Raw genomic sequence first — 19,394 nt, 5'->3', positions numbered from 1 at the left:
CTCCGCCCCCCGGGGCCCCCCTCGCCCAACCGCCCCCCGGGGCCACAGACCCCGCCCCTTCGCTCCGCCTTCGGACACCTCCCCCAACCGCCCCCCGGGGCCCCTTCCTCCGCCCCCCGGGGCCCCGCCCCCGCTGACCGGAAGGCCTGGCCGCAGCGCAGCACCAGCTCCAGCCGCAGCTCCGCGCGCGGGCAGGGCAGGTGGCCCCAGAGCGCCGGGCCCCCGCAGCGCTTCATGCCGCGCGCCCGGGCCCCGCTCTAGGCTCCCGCCGGCGTCTCTATGGTCTCAGCGCCGGGGACGTGCCCCTACCTAAGCCCCGCCCCTTCGCCCCGCCTAGGCCCCGCCCCCAGAGAGCCCGCCCCGCCCCCAGGTCCAGGTCCAGGTCCCGGGCCCGGCCCAGGCAGCGCCAGCCTCACGCCCGGGTGCAAATAGACGGTTTATTGTCTAAGACTCAATAGATTTTCTTCCTTCCAAATAAATACAAACGAGCGTCTGACCGCGGCGGGAGGAGGAGACGCGAGTCCAGTGGGGGGAGGGGAGGGCAGGGCGTAGCCGATCCCAAAAGCTACCGTATCAAAGTGTGCGAGTACGAAGATTACAAAGGAAGTCCCGGGCTACACAGGCTGGAAGGGCCATGATGGGAAGCGCTGTTTAGTACCAAAATGCTTCCCCCGAGACACTGAAACGGGCTACCACTGAGAATAATTTAAATTCTCCAGTCTGTACAGTATTTACTGTGCCCCTTGCCCCGCCGGAGGTGTGCCACGGCACGCGGGGGGAGGCACCAGCCCCAGGGAACTGCCCTGCCCCAGGACGGTGACATTCGAGGCAGGGCGCAGGGCCAGGCAGGGCAGTGCCAGCTGGAAAGGGGGGAGGGTGCAGAGGGTACTGCTGGGCACTGCATTCGGCAGCAGGCGATAGCTCCGCCTGCTTCTGCTCTAACCCACTCACTCCTGTGCTCAGCCCCGGCTGCTTTCAGGAGCACGCTCTGTCCCAGTGACGGGGGCAAGCCCCTGCTCCTGTACAGACCAGCTGCACTAAGTGCCCAGGACTGAGAGCCCTGTTTGCCCTGAGACGGAGAAGCCATGAACAGAGCCAGTGGATCACCAAGGCAGCAGCTGGTGTCAGTCGCTCTCACTGGAGTCGCTGCTCTGTTCGCCTTGCACCTTGTTGCGGTGCTGCATGGCGCGGTGGTAGGCGATCTGCACAGACTTGCGGATGTTTGACTTGCGGCCCTCCAGCATCTTCTCCTTATCCAGATCCTGGTTCACACCCAGTGGCACAAGCTTGGTCCGGGGCAGCCACTGCCTGGAGGAAAGGACATCACACCTCATTTGAGGCTTCCCATCATCTGCCTACCCCAACCCCAGCCTGGTGGTGGTCACTGACTCGCCCTCACCACCCCATCCCCAGCAGGCCTTGCTCTGTCTTGCTGGGGGACCGCAGAGCTGGCACACATCAGGAGAAAGCCCTGGCCGGCCCTTACCAGGTGCGCTTGTTGTCAAAGAAGAGGACGAGGTAGAGATGCTCTCGTGCTTCCTGAGTCATCTGCTCTCCCAGCTTCAGCACCTCCAAGGGAGGCACTGGGATGGGGACGCCATGGTGGAACATACCCTCCCGTGGCATCTTCGGATCAATGATCTGCCAAACCAGCAGGGAGACAAAGGTGAGATCCCAGGGAAGGGGCAGAAGGGGGAGCACAGAAGCCCCCACCAGCCCCACTAAGGCACTGAGGAAAGCCTTTCCTGGGGGTATAAGGCAGAATCAGGATGTTCACTCCAGCCCGGAACAAGCAGAGTGCTGCCCAGCCCCTAATCATCCGCTCTCGCACTCCCCTCAGCTCTTGGCAGCACTCTCCCTTTCAACCCCGCCCAGCAGGGCTTGGTGTGACCAGTTCATTCCTAAGTGTTGCGCTTAGAACCCAAGGGCCCCATGGTAGTGACTGCACTGGAAAGCAGCCAGCTAACACCAGCTCCGTGTCTGTCACCATGACAACCCGAAACAAAGGGGCTCCAGGCGTGCACAAAGAGGCAACACCACAACCAGTTCAGGCAACGTCACAGGGGCTCTCTCCTGCTCACATCCCCCCTTTAGAAACAGCCTTAGCTCATGGTTGTGTTTGCAATGCCTTGCCTTCCGCGATGGGCCTCTGGCATCACTGACAAGACAGCAGCTGGTGTGCCGAGAGCACTGCCTACCATGCTGAGCAACAGACTCTCAGCGCTTCCTTCTCTTTAGACTGCGAGCTGACTGGGGCAGGCTCTGCGTACAGCACCTAGCACAGCAGAGCCTGGTCTGTAACTGGGGCTCCAAGGCAATGCCACAGTACTAACAGACCAACTCTCTTGCTAGCCTCCGGGAAGAACAGCCTCCAGCTCCCCGTGGACTGCGCGCCCGCTGCACTCACATGAGACCCTAGAGCCCGCAGCTCAGCCTCCCGTTACCCTGGGGAGCAGATCTGCAGAGTGACAGGGTATTTCCATGCTCTGGGCTGAGGCTGGAGCAGCACCTTCCGAGGTTCGATTGCTAGGTTTTTAAGGCCAGAAGGGACTTTCTAGTCTGAGCACCTGCATAACAAAGGCCAGAGAGCGTCACCCAGCGACTCCTGCACTGAGCCCCACCGCTGGGTCTGACTAAAGCAGGACTAGTTAAGAACTCAGGAACAGCTGTGGCCAGGATCACTAGCCTGGGGAGCCGGCCAGCCACATTCTAAAGGGGTTCACGGAACATCAGCAGCACGGCCGTGCTGGGTCAGACCAGTGTCCCGGCTCTGGCAGTGGCCAGGTGCTGCAGAGGGAATGAATAGAACAGGGCTGTTATCCAGTGACCCAGCACCTTTCACCCACTTCCAGCTTCTGGCAGTTGGAAATTTAGGGACACCCACAGCATGGGGTTGTGTCCCTGCCCATCCTGGCTAACAGTCATTGATGGGCTGTCCCCCATGAACTGATACAGTTCTTTTTTTTAACCCAGTCATACTTTTCTTCACATCCCCCGGCAACAAGTGCCATGCGAGAAGTACTGCCTTGTGTTTTAAACCTGCTGCCTAATCATGTTACGTGAAGAGGCAAATGATGCTTCCCTATTCACTCTCTCCACCTGTCATGATTTTACGGACCTCTCTCCTATCCCCACTCAGTCGTCTCATTTCCAAGCTGAATAGTCCCAGTCTTTTTGATCTCTCCTCATATGGAAGTTGTTCCATCCCCCTAATGAAGACCATGCATAAGTGTTCTCTCTGGCAGACAGGAGGCAGAGGAGACCTGAGGCCAGCCCCAGATCTCAGTGTAAGACCCAAGAACAGGGGTACCCCACAGGATTCGCACATTGGAGCAAATGGCAAATGTGCTTTAGCCCTAATTGTTGTGGGAAGCAGCAAGCCCCTTAACTTCCCCACTAGTCCCAGGGCTCAGGGAGACTAGCCCACAATCGGCACAAGAGCAGCAAGGCTCCCACCGGACTGGCCCGAGGATGGCAGAGACATGTGGTGCAGATCATCTGGGTGCAAGGGGAGGGGATTCCCAGTGTTCTGGCCATCCAGCAAGAGTGTCAGCTTGTTGGCCCCAGAGAATCCGTTCACTCCCTCACTATGAACCAGGTGAGATTCTGCCAGGCCCCGGGTCCTGCAAGGGGAGGAAAAGGAGAGCTGAGGACACGCAGCCTGCTGTACCCACCAGTGCTGGGTATGATGGGTACCCCCTGCACTTAGCCCACACCAGGTCCAGGGCGTCCAGAGAGGAGTCTTCATCTTCCGACAACCACCCGGCTCCACGCCCAATGCTCTTCCGCACCACTGCGCCAAAGAAAAGGGGGAAGAATTAGCATGGAGGCTTCCAGGCAGCGACAGGACCTGAAGCTGCTGGCCGAGGCCCAAGATACTCACTGCTGTGACCAACGCCTCGCCCAGCACCAACAGAGTAGGACTCGTTCTCCGTTCCAGAGGTATCCTCGCTGCTGTCCTCTGGGAAGTTCACACGGGAGAAGGAGGGCTTCCCTCTGCCCTGCTTGGAGGGCGTCGTGCTGTGGGAAGGCAGGGAAGCAGTCCTGTTACTAGGCGCCACGTTACCCTTCCAGGCACTGGTTTCCTGTGCGTTGTGGGAAGGGGATCCTTAGGACACCCATGCTTTGGGGAGGCGGCCGGCCAGTGCCCTCAGGAATAGAGCCCATAGCACTCAGCAGAGGAACTGCCCACAATAGTGTTCTAAGATACTCTCCAGTCGCCTTTGAAAGGGGGAGTCAGTGGTTAAGTGAGAAGGGTCCCGCCAGATGGCATGTGCCCCCCCCACTCAGCCTGGGTCTTCACTCCAGTGCAGGCCTAGGGTCACTCTGTCCACAGAGACAAAGAAACTGGCACAATCCACCCAACCCATGCTGGCCTCCAGCAGACACATGTGCGGGAGCAACCTCTGTGCAGTTCTCTGGTTCGGGCTCTCTGGCCATGGCCTCACCAAGAGGGCTGTGACACAGCTGCCCCCAGGGCAGGGCTGAGCGCTGGCAGACTCATAGCAAGCCAGGCCCAACGAGTCCCAGAGTCTGGGCCTTCTGCTCCTCAGCAGGCACGTCACAAACGTGTGGCTTTGGGCGCTGCATGTGAGAGGAAGGGAGGAGCTGGGGCAGCCATGGTGGGCTACTGCTAAATGGATTTACAAAGAGGCTGTACCCACTCCTGGTACAGCCGCTGGGACAGAGCCCCCTGGCTGGCATAATGCCAGGAGCCACCTGGGCACATACCTGGTGCGATCCGAGGCAGCGCTGCTGCTGCTGCTGCTGCTGGACTCCGAGTCGGAGCTGCTCCGAGGAAGGCTGCGGTCGTTCCGGTAAACCAGGAAGCTCTTTTTAACCGGCTGGCTCCCACCACTGAAGCCATTGGCTGACAGGTCTGCAGCAGAGCCAGGCAAGGGACAACATTAGTCACACACACAGATCCAACATGGCCCCCTCCGACCCTCGCTGCTGCAGCAGCCACACTCACCAATGGGAGGGTCTTCGGTGGATTTATCACTGTCACTCTCAGAGCTGGAACTTGGCCGTGGGCTCCTCCCTCTCTTCCGCTGGCGCTGCGACCCCTCCATTATTGGAAGCTGGGGGGGACCTATTGGGCTACTCCCATGCCCTGCAGCTAGCTGGCTGTCCCGGTTCTTGGGTGGGCGTCCGGGGCGTTTTGGGGGCCCTGCGGTTTTGGGGTTCTTTTTGGAGAAGAGCACAGAAGTCCTCCTGCCGACCTCATGCGCTGGGGTGGAGGAAGAGTTGGGGCCCAGACCTGGCAGAGGGGATGAGAGAGAGCATGTTCAGAAGCTGGGCAGCAGGCTCCACCACGCTGCCCCACTCCCAGCTCCCCAGGGGAGCTCTGGAGATCTGCCCCCACAGCTCACACCTGCCTCCAGCAAGGTCATCGGGCAGCAGTGTGCAAAAGCACGAGGGGAGAGCTGTGGGGAGCCCAGGGCTGGCACAAGAGAGCTGCAGATCAGCAGCAGAGCTTTGTACAGGAGAAGGCATGGGACTTTCCCTTCCATCTTGCCACCCCTGTCCTCACATCACCAAACCTGGGCAGTTAGCGGAGTTGCAGAGAATCCTCACCAGAGGGGATCTCCAGAGAAGACTCCGCCCTAGCAGTGCAGCCACTCCCTCGCGTTCAGAGACACCAAATTCAACGAAAGGAAGCAAGATGAGCAGCAACAGCATCTCCCAAATTCCTCAGGCTCCAGCTGGGAGCTGCCCAGCCCTGCTGTGCCCCTGGAAAGCTACAGATATCTGAAGTGCTTGCCCTTCCCCGTGCTAAAGGCCCAGCAAGCCTGTAGCAGGAAAGCAGTTCAGCCCCGCAAGGGCCTGGATTCCCACTGGGCCCCATGCCTGTGGTTATTTCTGAAAGGGACTGAAGGATGGAATTTCTGCCGTGCTCTCAAGGCAGCCAGGCCCAGAGCCTCCTTCCTCGTGTGTGCCAGGGAAGGGGGAGCTTGTAGGTGGTCAGTGGCTCAGCCCCTAGCTCTTGGCTGCTGCATTGTTCTCCAGGCAGCCTAGCTCACCGGCCAACACTGCTGGCTCCCATCCAGCTCTGACTCCGTCCTCTGCAGCCTGGCTCCATGGCACAGTGCAGGGAACATGCCTGCCAGCCAATTAACTGCCTCATGGGGGAAAGCTGCCGAGCAAGTGGCAGCTGCAGGCAGGGTCCTGGCACAACTGGGAGACAGGAAATGAAATGCTGGGCACCTGGTGCAGCAAAAAGGGAATCCTGGATTGGAAAATGCCCAACTCTACAGGGGTGGGGGCGGGGGCCTGCTGGGAGGAGTGGGCTGACCCGGCTGGGCTAACTGGGAGAGGAGGCGGAGCAAACCAGGACACAAGGGCTCCTTTGACACGTTTAGAAGCGAGCCGGGAAAGCCCCACGGGTAGCAGGAGCTGAAATCGGACAGCCCGTGGCCAAGGCATGATGCTTAGAACGGGCAGCTCTAGGCTCCCCGCTCAGGGCCCGTGGGGCCTTGGCCACGCTGCCCAGCTAGGTCCAAAGCCGTGGGGTTCGCCGCAGAGATCTCTCTCCAGCAGCCTGGCAGCTTTCCCTCTCCTGGGCTGGCCGTGCAGCTCCGCTCTCGCTGGCCTGTTCTTTGCCTCTCCTTGGCTTGGCTGCTCCCGGGGCTGTCCCTTTGCAACTAGTTTGACCCCAAGCAGGTTTCTTCACCTGGGCACTGGACCCCTTTGACCTGCATTGCCTCACTAGATGGTCAGTCTCTGGTCACGTGCTTCAGGCTCTGTGGAGGTGGGGGGCATCTCGCTGACCTTTGCAGGATCTGGTTTAAGCTAAAACTGCCTTTGGCGCTGGTCCCGTTTTCACCAGGTGGATTGCCTTGACGCTCTCTCCCATGTGTCCCCCTGCTCTGGGAGGGAAGGTCCATGGCTGCTGATTCTGCACCCTCCACCCTTCTCAGGCCCTGCCCGGACGTGGGGTTAAGCCAGGCCCCTGGGTATTACGTGCTGTGCCAGGGTGTCAATACCACCCCCCAGCCAGTACCTTTGCCAGTTTCCTGGCTGCTGCTCTCCTCTGCAGCGCTGTCAGTCTGTATGTCCTTCTCGCAGGGGTGGTGGGCCTGCAGGATCCCCCTGGCGGAGGGGCCGTGCCTGTCCAGCACATCCCGTGGGTGAGCCAGCTTCCGGCGCAGGACTGTGATCTCCTTCTTGATCATCTTGGCACGGCGGGAGCGCCCAATGCTCTGCTTCCCAGCATTCACCTCGTCCAACTGCTCCAACAAGATCTTAAGCTGCTCCTCCAAGGGCAGGTGCTTCTGGTTCTCTGATAGCAGCAGCCGCATCTCCTCTGTGGGCACAAAGAGGGTCAGATGGGTGAGAGAAGCCAGGTAGCGCTTTGAAATTCCCTTCCTCCTGGAAAGGGGACATGGCAATCCAGAGGGGATTAACCCACAGGCACAGACCAGTCACCTGAAGGGGCCCAAGAGACGAACTCCATGGGAAGGGAGGAGCCAAACAGGCTCAGCTTCAGAAATGCACAGAGAATAATCCACATCATGCTGAATGGGCCGGGGACCAGCAAGAATCAGACAGGGGTTTGCCACTGGATAGAGCAGCACAAGAATCAGTTCATTAGGGGGGTGTCCTGGAGCAGGGAGGGGAGGGTCCCCCCCGCCCAGCTCTGGGGAGACCCCACCTCCTGGGCCCTGTACTCAGCTCCAGGCCCCTCAATTCCTCCGGCTGCCCAGACTGCAAGGGTAGGCAGTCCAGGCGGTGGCCAGGGCGGCCCGCCAAAGGGGGCTCCATGCGCAGGATTTGCCTGATTCTTACCTGACCTGCTGAGAGCCAGCTGGGCTAACAGAGGCGGCAGACAGGAAGGTGGAGCAGCAGCCTCTGGAGAGCAGGGCGAGGGACCCGAGCTGCAGGGGGCAGTTGGACGAAAAGCCGAGCCAGGTGACTCCTCCGGAGCCAGGGTGCCCCTCCTCCCCCATGCTCCACTGCTGTGTGCAGTCCCCACTGCTCCTGTCCCCCCCTCCCGTTTCTCCCTGGAGCCTCTGGCCACTCTGGACTGGGAGCGTCCTCCTGTCTGCTGTGGGGTGGGAGGGACTGATATCGGGGTGTCCCCCTCCCCCCACCCATGTACCCGGTCTCCACTGAACTGGGGTGATGGGACGGGGGAATCTGTGTGTGCTGCTGCCTCTCCGGGTCCAGCAGCAGCTGCTTGTGTCTGAACAAGCCTTCAGACGCCTGACCCCGAGTGCTTTCTTAAAGAGAGCACGCACTCAGGCACACACACAATCCTGGTATCAGGAGCTGCTGCTCTTCTCCCTCTCCTTACACAGCCTGCAGGGAAAGGGACCTGGATGCAGGGAGCCCTGATGTCGCTCCTTGCTCCCCCCGCCCCCGCTCCCTAGCCGGGGGGAGGGTTGGGGGTGGGAGAAGGGGGCAGCAATGCCAGGTCTCCGTCACTGCATCCAGGTCAGTTTTCCTATGAGGGTGCAGAAGGGGGTGCAGGGAGGGTGGAGAGCCCATGGGGGCCAGGGGGCGTGCCACACCCACAGGGCCCGGGGCACCAAAATGCAAATTCGCCCAGGGTGCCATCTTCCCTAAGGCCGGCCCTGTGCAGGGGAGCGCCCTCCATTCTACACCCTCACTGCCCCGTTGGAGGGAGCTGAGAGGGGACTGACTGAAGGGAAGAGTCTGGCTCGGGGGCACATGACAGCAGCTTGCCAAAAGGCCCCGCATGGCACAATATGCATTATGTCACCCCCGAATCCTTAGCACAAGACCAGGAAAACCAGATTCTCTTGTTGCAGGCTGACCCTGCGCACCGACAGCGCTGAGGGGCAAGCCAGGAAGCCTGTCTCCATCTGCCAACCAGCGAAATGCATCTGACCCTCGGGGTCCAGAACCGACCTGGGACTGGCCCTGTCTCTTTGGGGAAAGGGCACGTGGGCTGCCTAGAAGACATATGAGGAGGTGGCAGATATTGCCGGGGGAGGATGGGGGCACTAGATTACGTGCTGCCCTGGCCTCCAATGATCTAACAGGAATTCCCGCTGGGACTTCCATGGGTTACCCTGGGACGGGGTGTCAATACCCACCCTCCTCCGTGTCTCGGTGCAGCACCTCATCCACAGGGATGCAGTGTGGAAAGTGCATGCCTGTCTCAAAATCAATGCCCATTTTCTCCGCTTGCCGGCGAGCCTGCCGCAGCACAGCTCCCCCCTGCTCTCGCAGCCGGACGGCCGCGCGATAAAAGATTGTGTCCTTGGCATTGTATTTCAAGCAGTTGCTGACAATCAGGTTGAAATCTTCCTCAAAGTCATCAAAGTTCAGGTAGCGATAGGCCTCCAGGTTCTGCTTCATGGTATAGAAATCCATTGGCTTCTTGATATGATCTAGATAGTCTGGGACCTGCACAGGGAGAACAGCCAGAGCTGAGCCTGGAAGTCACACCTCAGAACTACCTGCTCCAAGAAAACAGCTGTTAGAAGAATCCAGTCCCGGTGCTTTGCCCCAAATGGCGTTGCATACCCTGCAAACACTGCCCGCTCTGTGTAGACACCGGGAATGGCAATACCCCGGCACTACCAGACTGGGGGTAGGCAATCAGCCCTGCATACTGCAGCCCAGCCCAACACCGGGAGCAATACAATTGGAGGGGTTTCAGAGGTGCCATTGCTCACACCACAGCCCTAGCCCTCTCCTCCGGCCGGTGGCAAGCAGGAATCCAGCCCAGGCTCTGGAATTCCCCAGGGCATGTCAGAGGCTTGCTTTCCTCCCAGATGGGTTGGAGGGGGTGGAATTTCATAGCCCAGTTACAGAGGGCTCCAAGATGTACAAACACACAGAAGAATTGCAAGAGTGGGGCAGCAGGTGCAGGCAGGTACAGTGCAACCCTCTCCCCAGCTCCCCAGCCCCTGGCAAGACAAGACCGAGAAGGACACAGCTGACAGACTCAGACAGTGTTTTCCGCTGCACTTGCTCAGGAGAAGTCTGAGGCCAAACTCATTTCATGCCTATGCCTAGATAGAGTGCTTCCAAGGGAACGGATGGGAGCGTGTGGAGGGTCCCACTGCACCCTGCCTTTCCAAGCAAGGAGCCCCGCTTGCCTGGCCCGGCCCACCACGCACGCAGAGAGGTTGTTGACACACAAGAGGAATACGGACCATTCATCTCTCTGCCAGTCCCTGTACCATGCTAAAGTCACAGCTGGGCTCAGCTCAGCTGCCCACGTCCCCACTTGGCTAACTGCCCCGGGCTGCCCGCTAGCTGTCTGGAGAGCACCATTTGCTGCCTTTGGCATGGGCAGACTGGGGTTGAGTTTGAGTGAAGTAGAAATCTGGGGGGAGGGGGTTCTTACTTCGTAGATTTCTGTTACCTCAGACAGAGGGACCGGCTCGCTGAAGATGTTGCCCGTATCCTTCTCCTGGAGCTGCTCGAGAGTCCTGCGGAGGAGGATGAGGAAGGGGGTCAGCTGCATCTCCAGCGCCACCTGCTGGATTTTAATCTGAAACACAAGAACAGGGAGGGACTGAGCCTTTTGCCTCCTCGACCCATGCTACAGCCAGCCGGGACAGCTACTGCCCTTGGGACGCAGACAAGGCTCTGGGTGAGATCTGGACTTCAGACAGCAAAGAGGAGCCATTTCCCAGCTGCTTCGAGAGGCCAACCTCCCCGTGCGATGGCTGCACACAGGATACTCCGACTGGAGAAACAGGCTCTGAGTCGGTGTGTCAATGCCAGTGAAAAGCAGAGATGGCGGAACAGCACCTGCACTTCCCAAAGCCCCACCCCCGTTCAGACCCTGCTGGGGCAGGGCACAGTGTAAGCACACACCACCGCACGGCATAGACAGGAGAACCAGCCAGTACCCACAGGGGGGACCTGCGCTCCCCGCCCTCCCCACACTCAGGTCAGGAATCTGGGCTCGCCCCAAGCTCCTGCAGGAGGGGCCTGTGCGGTCACCCCCAGGCTCCCAGGAGGGACACACAATTGTTACCGTCTCTCTCTTGAGCTTCTCCCGTTTGCGTATCAGCTCCACCAGCAGGCGCGCGCGCTCTAGGTCATGGCGGAGGCGCTGCCATGATTTCAGCTGCTCCTTCAGGGCCCAATTCTTATCCTCTGTCTCCCTCTGCAGGAACATCAGAGACCATGAGATGGAGGGAAGCAGCTCCCTGGGGCAGTGTGCTGGCACTCTTTCCCCCGTGAAGAGGGAGGGGCCTGCCTACGTTTTCAGAAGTGACTTGAGATTTTGGGTGCCCCGGCGCACCCGAAAATGGGCCGATTTCCAGCCAGTGCCAAGCACCTGAGGTGTCTCAAGCTGGGCAGTCGCTTCTGAAAATGCAGACTCCTAGTCCCTGGGGTTACAGAGAGACCCTTCCCCACGTGACCCAACACAGCACTGCCAAGTCTGCAGGTAGATAAAGCTGGTGCGCCTCTGCAGCTGCTCAGAGCACTGCTAAAGGGCAGTGGAGCAAAGCTAATAATACTGTGGTCAGTTTCACTGCCGGGGCAGCAGGGAAATGGTGAATTTCACTCTGCTGGGGATAGCTGGGGCAGGCGCTGAAGCTGCTCTCCAGGAGCAGCCCACAAACCTGAGAAGGAGCAGAGTAGGGGAGACCTCTGCCTCATCCCAGCACCTGGGGTGCCGGAGAAGAAGTAGAGTAAGACACCCACGAGCCAGGAGGCTCTAAGGTGGTGAGCAGGGAGCAGAAACCCCCTGCTCCTTTCCAGAACCCAGAGGCACCCACTAGCGACAGGCTGAAGCAGACGATAGGAACAAGCAGGGCCCAGAGCCAGAACTCTGGTAGGAATTCCCGCAGCAGGAATAGGGGACTGTGCTTCTCCCCGGGACACTGCCCTGGACCTCGCTAGTGGGCCCCGCACGCTCGCCTGGCCTCTGGCTAGCTCTCTCTGGTAGGTTTTTCCAACCCCTGCCAGCTGGAGACAGGCAGGAGAGACCAAGCCAGCTAGACACACTCTTTGCATCCCTCCCCACGGCGAGCTTTGGAAGGTCAGTGCCTGGCAAGTCTCAGATGCTGAACACAGTAGAGAAAGGGAAAGCAGCAGTGGTGGGGAGCTGGGACTGCCCTTTCCTCCAAAGGACAGTTTGGCCCATTCTCCAGCATGGCTCTGAAACTGCAGGCATCACGAGCAGGAAATGCTTCGGCCCCAAGGCCCTGGGATGCACAAAGCACACAGGACATCAGCACCCAGAGCCCACCCCGTACCTGGTCACAGTTCCTTTGTGACTGCAAGTGTGTCTGCAGCCGGCGCAGCAGAGGCACCCCATTGCGGGACTGTCTCTTCAGTGTCCAGTAGCTGTGAAGTCTCTGCATGAACTGGCTCTTCCTCGGGATGGTTAAACGGTTAGTGATCTTACTGAGCCTGGGGAGGGAGGGAAAGCACGTACATGATCAGTCAAGTGATCCCTGCCACTGCCAAACTGGCCCAGCGAGAGGGGCCTAGCCACACAAGCCAAACCCCAGGGTCTCAGCTCAGGGGTGGCCAGGGAGTTTCCTGCAAGGCAGCAGTCCAGCCGAGAAGGGCATGGGACAGACAGGCTTCTCTGCAGGACTGTGCTGCCTGGCGTTCTGAGGGACAGTTATTGTCCTTCCTCCTGCAAACCAGCCTGGCAGGCGGGGCTGGGAACTCTGCACAGGGGTGTCGCAGACAGGATGGGCCTTCGCAAGGCTCTGTGAAAATTACAATTATTATGTGCATAGTGGTAGTGCTCGCAGGCCTGGGTCTGGGCCCCGTTGCTGGGCGCTGCTCACACACAGCGAAGGTCCCTGCCCTGAAGAGCTCCCAACACACAATCAGTGAGTGTAAGAGGAGGAAAGGGGGGATCACAGGGCTACTGGGACTAGCACCAGGCCCAGCTTAGCGACAGGGCCCAGCACTCCTGGTTTCTGTTGTCAGTCACCAGCTGAGAGCACCATCGCTGGCCAGCCTCAGGGCCCTGTTTCTTGTGGGGCTCGCTGCAGGGCAGGGCTTGAGGAGGGTTGTGCAGGGGGATGGCAGCAGCCATGTGGCCTGGGAGGCTGACCCAGCCATGGGGGCCTAGAGGAAAATCTTAGTCCCACAGTTCTCAAACACGTGGTCCATGGGAGTCTGCCAGACACCCGGCACTGACTCTCCTCAGTACCACACAGGTGTTCCCAGTCTCATTTCCCACCCAGGCATCCATCAGGCTCATGACAGCAGTGGCTCAGGAGCTAGCAAGAGCCAGGCGCTGTATGAAGTCCAGCACAGAGCCACCCTGACGAGCTTACGGTCTAACGAGACCAGACAGACCCAGGGAGAGGGAAGGGGTCTAACACCAGTGTGGTGGGAGCAAACAGCATGCTAGGGCCATCCCTTTTGGGAGCGGTGTTAGGAGGAGATCGGCTAAATGGGACGGGAAAAGAGGGACAGAGACGAGAAGGGGGAGGAGAGAGAAGGGCCAGTGTGGCGTAAAGCTGAGGTGAAGAGACTGGGGAGGGAAGGTTGGCGCAAACAGACAATCCGCATAGTCCAGTTCTCTAGACATCCAGAGTCCCTGCTTTGGCTACTCCTGCAGCTCTGCAGCTGGAGCCTCTGGCTGGCCCGGTCTGTGGGGAGCTGGGGCTGGGCAAGGGGTGGAAGATGCCCATAACAGACACTCTGTTCAGATGTGATCCATTCTTCCCGGTGTGCCGCACACATTTCTGAGGGAGGGGGGAGGGGAGCCCTGTTAGACACTTGTTGCCCCAGTTCGCACAGAAATAGCCAGCAGCATTTTCGCAAACAGTTTCTCAGAAACAGGAGGGCCCCAGGCCAGTGCAATCACTTCTCCGTGTGCTCCACTGGGACATAGTGACAGCAGCAAGCACACACACAGCCTGGCAGGGAGTCAAACAGGAGTCAAATCACCAAAAAGAGAGACTGCCGGCCCAGAATCAACCAGGAGAAAGGCAGAGAGCCGGCTTAGCCTGCAAAAGGCCACAACCCCAAGCCATCAGCTCCGGAACAGAGATCTCCCTGCACAATACACCACAGCACTGTCTCTGAGCAGTCTACACCCACGGGAACCAAACCCCACCACTTCTGTCTATCCATCCCCCAGCCAACGGGGACCCGACACAGCCGCAGAGATCTGCTATCAGCCTGAAAGAGAGAGCTGGAGCCAGGCTCGTCCTAGCACAGGCTGCACTCCAAGGAGGAAGTCTTCATTCCTATCAGGCATCCAGCGTGCTAGGATTTCACATGGTCACTGCCCAGGCCCTAGGTCATCTCTTCTCCCCACCTCACAACACAAGACCAAAGAGGCATTTAATGCAACTGAAGATGGCAGACTGCATGAACTGGCTCTTCCTCGGGATGGTTAAACGGTTAGTGATCTTACTGAGCCTGGGGAGGGAGGGAAAGCACGTACATGATCAGTCAAGTGAGCTCTGCCACTGCCAAACCGGCCCAGCGAGAGGGGCCTAGCCACACAAGCCAAACCCCAGGGACCCAGCTCAGGGGTGGCCGGGGAGTTTCCTGCAAGGCAGCAGTCCAGCCGAGAAGGGCATGGGACAGACAGGCTTCTCTGCAGGACTGTGCTGCCTGGCATTCTGACCTCAAACCCAATAAGAGGAAACCCTTTATTCACACAACATGTAGTTAGTCTGTGGGACTCTCTGTCACAAGCTCTCACTGAGGTCAAGAACTTCAGGACTTAAGTCAGTTTCTAACTATTAGAGACCAGGATAAGGTCTAATGTGGGGGGCAGATCATCCCTAGTGTGGGGTTCTCCTTCCTCTGAAGCTTCTGGGGCTGGTCGCTGTCAGATACAGAAGACTGGACTAGATAAACCCTGGGTCTGATCCAGTCTGGCAATTACGATCTCCTTGCAACGCCCCCACTGCTCTGCTGGTTACCAGCCCTTCATCCTCTTACCCAGCTCACTCAGCGAGGCCACCGTACAACCGGCATGCTCCCTGTCCTGCTTGGGTGGTAAACTGTGGGTCAGGAGACAGCTAACGGGAGGTGAGAAACACCCTGAGGACACCACAGATCCTTAGATTAGTTGACCCTTGTGGTCCTGACTAATGGGTCTGTGGAGCACAGGCAAAGGCCAGGGGTTTTCCTAGTTCCCACAACTTTGAATTGTGCTCCAGAGGAGGGCAGGTACCACTCCAGGCTGGGAGATGGGGCTGGGTTAACAGCCAGCGGAAAGCATAAAGTTAGTGCCCCTCCTGGGACACTCACATGGTGTCCCAGCAGCTAGCTCCATTCTGCACCGACTTCCTCAGCAGGATGGCCTTGGCCTTAACAAAGAGCTGAAGGAGCAGCAGGGCCAAGGGGAGAAATACAAACCAAGTCAGATAAATTAACAGTACCCCCTTTCTTCTACAATGGTTTGTTCCAAAGTCCCTGAGGTTAACATAACAGGAAAGGAACCCTGGGAACCCCCAGCTGCTTCCTGACCTCTCCAGCCGCGCTCACTCTGCCGTTAGACTAACAGCAGCCCCTCCTGCTCCTTCCGGCCCCAGCCACCTTCAGGGAGTGGCACAGAGGAGAGGAGCTCAACTTGGACTTATGAAACTGGCTGCAAGCCCCAGAGCCACACTGCTTGCAGGATTCACCAGCAAAGCCACCGAGCACCCCGAACAAGGAATGAAATAAACCAGAGCTTGGCGGGGCTAATGACAGGGATACAGACTGTCTGGACGGGGGGAGGGGGCTGTACCTGTGCGGGGCGCAGGACCTCGAGGCAAGGAGCTGTCTGGACAGAGGAGCCGTACCTGTGGGGGGAGCAGGACCTCGAGGCAAGGGGCTGTCTGGACAGAGGGGCTGTATCTGTGGGGGGCGCAGGAGCCCGAGGCAAAGGGCCGTTGGGGGCGCAGGACCCCAGGGCAAGGGGCTGTACCGGTGGAGCGCAGGACCCCGAGGCAAAGGACTGTCTGGACAGAGGGGAGGGCGCCAAGGGCCGTACCTGTGAGGTGGGATGCAGGGCACTGACACCACAGGTGCTGCCGCTCGCTTTTCTGCCAAGATCTTCCTTGCCTTCTTCATTTTGATTCTGGATTTGGCCTTTGCCTTCTTCACCTTCTCTGAGCTCCAGCCTTTGCCCTCCTCCTCCTCCTCCTCGTCCTCCTCCTCCCCTTCGCTGTGGGAGAGGGCGGGGAGCCTGCGCACAGAGCCGGGTGGTGTGTGGATGTCACAGTAGGCAGTTTTGCGCACACTGAAGGAAGTGCCGTTTGCTCCCGTCTCCCGGACGGGCTCCATTTTCATGTAGAGTCCAGCCTGCTGGGCACAGGTGACATGGAAAGCAGTGTAGCAGTTGGCCTTATGGCACTGGATGCAAGCCCCAGAGCCACGCTGCTTGCAGATGTAGCAGGTCAGCTTCCACCGGGCAGGTGGGATGTGTTCAATGCTGTCTATGGGCTCCAGGAACACAGTGTTGGCAAAGCAAACCTCTGGGATCCAGAGGGCACAGACCACATGTGCCCAGCGCCCATCGTCTGTCTGCTTGAAAGCACCGCCCTTGTTTGGGCACAGAGCACAGTCCACTGCCCTGGAGGGGGACTGGAGACACCTTCTGCAGAGCCACTGGCCCTCGGGGATGTAGGGCACCCCGTAGCACTCCTGATGGACAGCCAGGTTGCACATGTCACAGAAGAGAATGACGTTGCTGTTCTGACACTCTCCATCATTGCAGATGCAGCAGACTGCGTCCTCATCAACCAGGGCATTGGGGTCCCCCTTGTTGTGACTCTCAAAGTAGGACTCCTTCTCCAGCCGGTCCATTAAGTACTCAAAGATCTCCTGGGGAATGGGACTCACACCCTCCGTCTTCCGTCGGTCATTCATGATGTCCAGCCAGATATAATCTTCTTCGTCCATGTCATACTCCACCTCCTCATCCAGCTCCTCTGCTGACTTTTCAATGTACCTGAGAGACATGTAGAGAGGGAATGAGTGACTGGGAGGGACCAAGAGCTAGTGCAGCCTAACCTCCCAAAGGGACCAGAGGGGGAGATTTTACCACCATGGCCACGAACAAGCCAGAAAGAAAAAGGAAGGGGAAGAAAGCCACTGAAATGGGAGATGTTGCCGCATGCCCCTTTTCTCAGTTACTGAGCAGAACTGCAGTATGCTGGTGAAGCCGGCACAATGCAGCAAGGACACTGCACCAAACAATGCTCCTGCTTGGAAACTGATGAAGCTTGGGGTATCTCACGAAGGCAAGGCAACCACATGGAACATGGTACCAACCCCCAGGCAAGTTCCCATGTGCTCCGGGGCCATTTAACCTAACAATGCTGAATTCTGTGGCGAGTTGGCCTTTCTGCAACTGGAACATCTGGCAACCAAGAAGGCACGGAGCGCAGTTTGGGTTTGGCACGAAAAGGGACCAAATCGTCTCTTTCCCTCCCAATTGGGGGATTTGTTTTTTGGAGGAAGGGCTTGACCTTCTGGTTTCCTGTTCCAGCTGTTAAGGGCAGCACTGACCTCACCATTATCCTCACCTCCTCCCAAACAGCCACCCCGATGAGGCACAGGACTTGGAGATTTCTAGTACAGAGATCAGAAATTCAATAATGCTGGCCTCACATTAGAGACAGAACAGCAAAGTTCAGCTAAACGGTCCCCATTAGTCTGCAGACAAGTGGGGTAGTTCAGCTATTCTCATGGGCCGGCTGCCCCATCAAGTCCCACTTGGAATCTTTTCTTCACACGCGTAAGAGGAGAAACTTGTATTGTGTTTGAAACGCTTACATTCTGGAGCAGATTCTGCAGCCAGTAACACAGAGCAGATACAGGGTACGTCTACACTGCAATAAAACACTGAGGCTGGCCTGGGTCATCTGCGAGACAGTAAAATTGCAGCGTAGACTTTTGGCTTGGGCAGGAGATGGGCTCTGAGACCTGCGAGCGGGGAGGGTCCCAGAGCCTGGGCTTCAGTCCGAGCCGGAACGTTTACACTGCAATTTGCTAGCCCCCAGTCCAAGTCCGTTGACATGGCCCAGTCACGGGACATACCCTTAGGAACCGCCTGGCTCCTGTTCTGCCACCTGCTATGGGACTATACCAGTGAGAAAGGGTTTGATAACGAGAGGTTTTGTCAGCCAGACAAGAAGTGGGAACCAACGAGTCTCCAGCTTACAGACCCCGGCCCAGGGCTAACAGGACACCACAAAGGGGAGCAAAAGAAAAAGTCCCTGGAGCCTGAAACAACAGTGCAGCAGGATCTGTAGGATTCACCTCCCCAGACAGGCACCAGAGAGGCCCATAGCAGAATCAGACAGGTACCATGTACACTGCGCCTGGACCAAGTACTAGTAGATAGACAGTGGGGAACAATCCTGCCCCAGTCCCTGGGGGACAGCTTAGATGACACCTAACAAGGAGTCCCCCACCCTCCAAAGTGCAGATGGTACCTGTAATAAGAAGTGGGGCGAGGTGGTGCATCAGGGGTGTCCTGCTCCAGCTCCCGGTACACCACCTCTGGGAGCTTGGGAGTGGTGCCTGCAGAGGCGCTGTGGTGATGGTGGTGGTTGGAGTCCTTACGCTTCTCCTTGTTCTTGTGCTTGCCAGCTTTAGGGGTGGTGGTCGGTGTCTCTGTGTTCTCCTTGTTGCTCCCGTTCTCCGGCACCTCCTCAGGAGCCTCCTCATCCTCTGACACCACATCCAGGTTGTCAAAGATGCTAATGCGGTGCACGCGCCCATGCAGGTCCACTTCCACCATGCGCTGGGCCTGGGCGTAGGTCATCACTTCACGGCTCGGTGACTGCGAGGTCTCCGAGGGGCTGGGGGACTGCTTGTTGGCGGCGCGGGCCTGGCGCCCCTTCTTCTTGTGTTTGCGGATGGGAGTATGCTGGGGTGGAGGGGGGTTGTCATGGTCATAGTGGTAAAGATGGTACTCGATGCCGCTGTAGCTCTTGTAGATCTTGCGGCAGGTGCCCACGGGGCACTCATACGGGGGCTTGGTTGCCCGCAGATTGTGGCAGAATGTCTTCACGTCAAAGTCCACCCCCATGGCGTCACCTCTGCAAGGGAGAGGAGTGAGAGACAGGTATGGGGTGCGGTCACGTGCCCCCCAACCCCCCTGTGGACTCACCCACCCGCCCCCAACCCTCACCCTCACCCCCTGCGGGCTCATCTTCCTGCAGCCCCGTGGCTCCCCCCCCAGTGCCCCCAACCCCCCTGGGCTCACACACCCCCAACCCTCACCCTCATCCCCTGCGGGCTCATTTCCTGCAGCCCCGTGGCTCTCCCCGCAGTGCCCCCAACCCCCCAGGGCTCACCCCCCCCAACCCTCACCCCCTGCGGGCTCATCTTCCTGCAGCCCTGGGGCTCTCCCCCGATGCCCCCAACTCCCCCGGGCTCACACCCCCGCCACCTGCGGGCTCCCCTCACCCCGGTGCCCCCAACCCCCCTGGGCTCACACCCCGCCCCCTGCGAGCTCCCCCACCCAGTGC

General features: G+C 58.9%; 1 protein-coding gene across 2 annotated transcripts; it reads right to left on the bottom strand.

Annotated features, from left to right (window-relative positions):
* Positions 1–423: 423 nt before the first annotated feature.
* On the bottom strand, positions 424–18,952 carry BRPF1 (bromodomain and PHD finger containing 1). Of its 2 annotated transcripts, none has more exons than XM_024210806.3 (13): positions 18,354–18,952; positions 15,905–16,864; positions 12,195–12,351; positions 10,964–11,095; positions 10,325–10,471; positions 9,063–9,375; positions 7,004–7,306; positions 4,973–5,260; positions 4,732–4,879; positions 3,884–4,020; positions 3,675–3,793; positions 1,487–1,641; positions 424–1,308 (listed from the first exon to the last, which is right to left on the bottom strand). In XM_024210806.3, the coding sequence occupies exons 1-13, from the start codon at positions 18,950–18,952 to the stop codon at positions 1,125–1,127; spliced, it is 3,642 nt and encodes a 1,213-aa protein (XP_024066574.1). In that variant the 3' UTR covers positions 424–1,124. The 2 variants fall into 2 exon arrangements, with proteins under 2 accessions (XP_024066574.1, XP_024066575.1); XM_024210807.3 differs by having other exon boundaries at positions 10,343–10,471.
* Between the last annotated feature and the right edge of the window lie 442 nt (positions 18,953–19,394).

Source organism: Terrapene carolina, unplaced genomic scaffold (assembly GCF_002925995.2).
Source record: "Terrapene carolina triunguis isolate 2854851 unplaced genomic scaffold, T_m_triunguis-2.0 Scaffold627, whole genome shotgun sequence".
NCBI classification, from domain to species: Eukaryota; Metazoa; Chordata; order Testudines; family Emydidae; genus Terrapene; species Terrapene triunguis.
Note: the sequence above shows the minus strand (reverse complement) of the source record. Positions and strands in the feature narration are given on the sequence as shown.

Coding starts and splice junctions, on each gene's coding strand:
- BRPF1 (XM_024210806.3), bottom strand. CDS start 18,952: ATGGGGGTGGACTTTGACGTGAAGACATTCTGCCACAATCTGCGGGCA. Junction 5,261..7,003: donor CAGCCAGGAAACTGGCAAAG/GTACTGGCTGGG, acceptor CCCCTCTGCCAG/GTCTGGGCCCCAACTCTTCC. Junction 3,794..3,883: donor GCGAGGCGTTGGTCACAGCA/GTGAGTATCTTG, acceptor TCTTTGGCGCAG/TGGTGCGGAAGAGCATTGGG.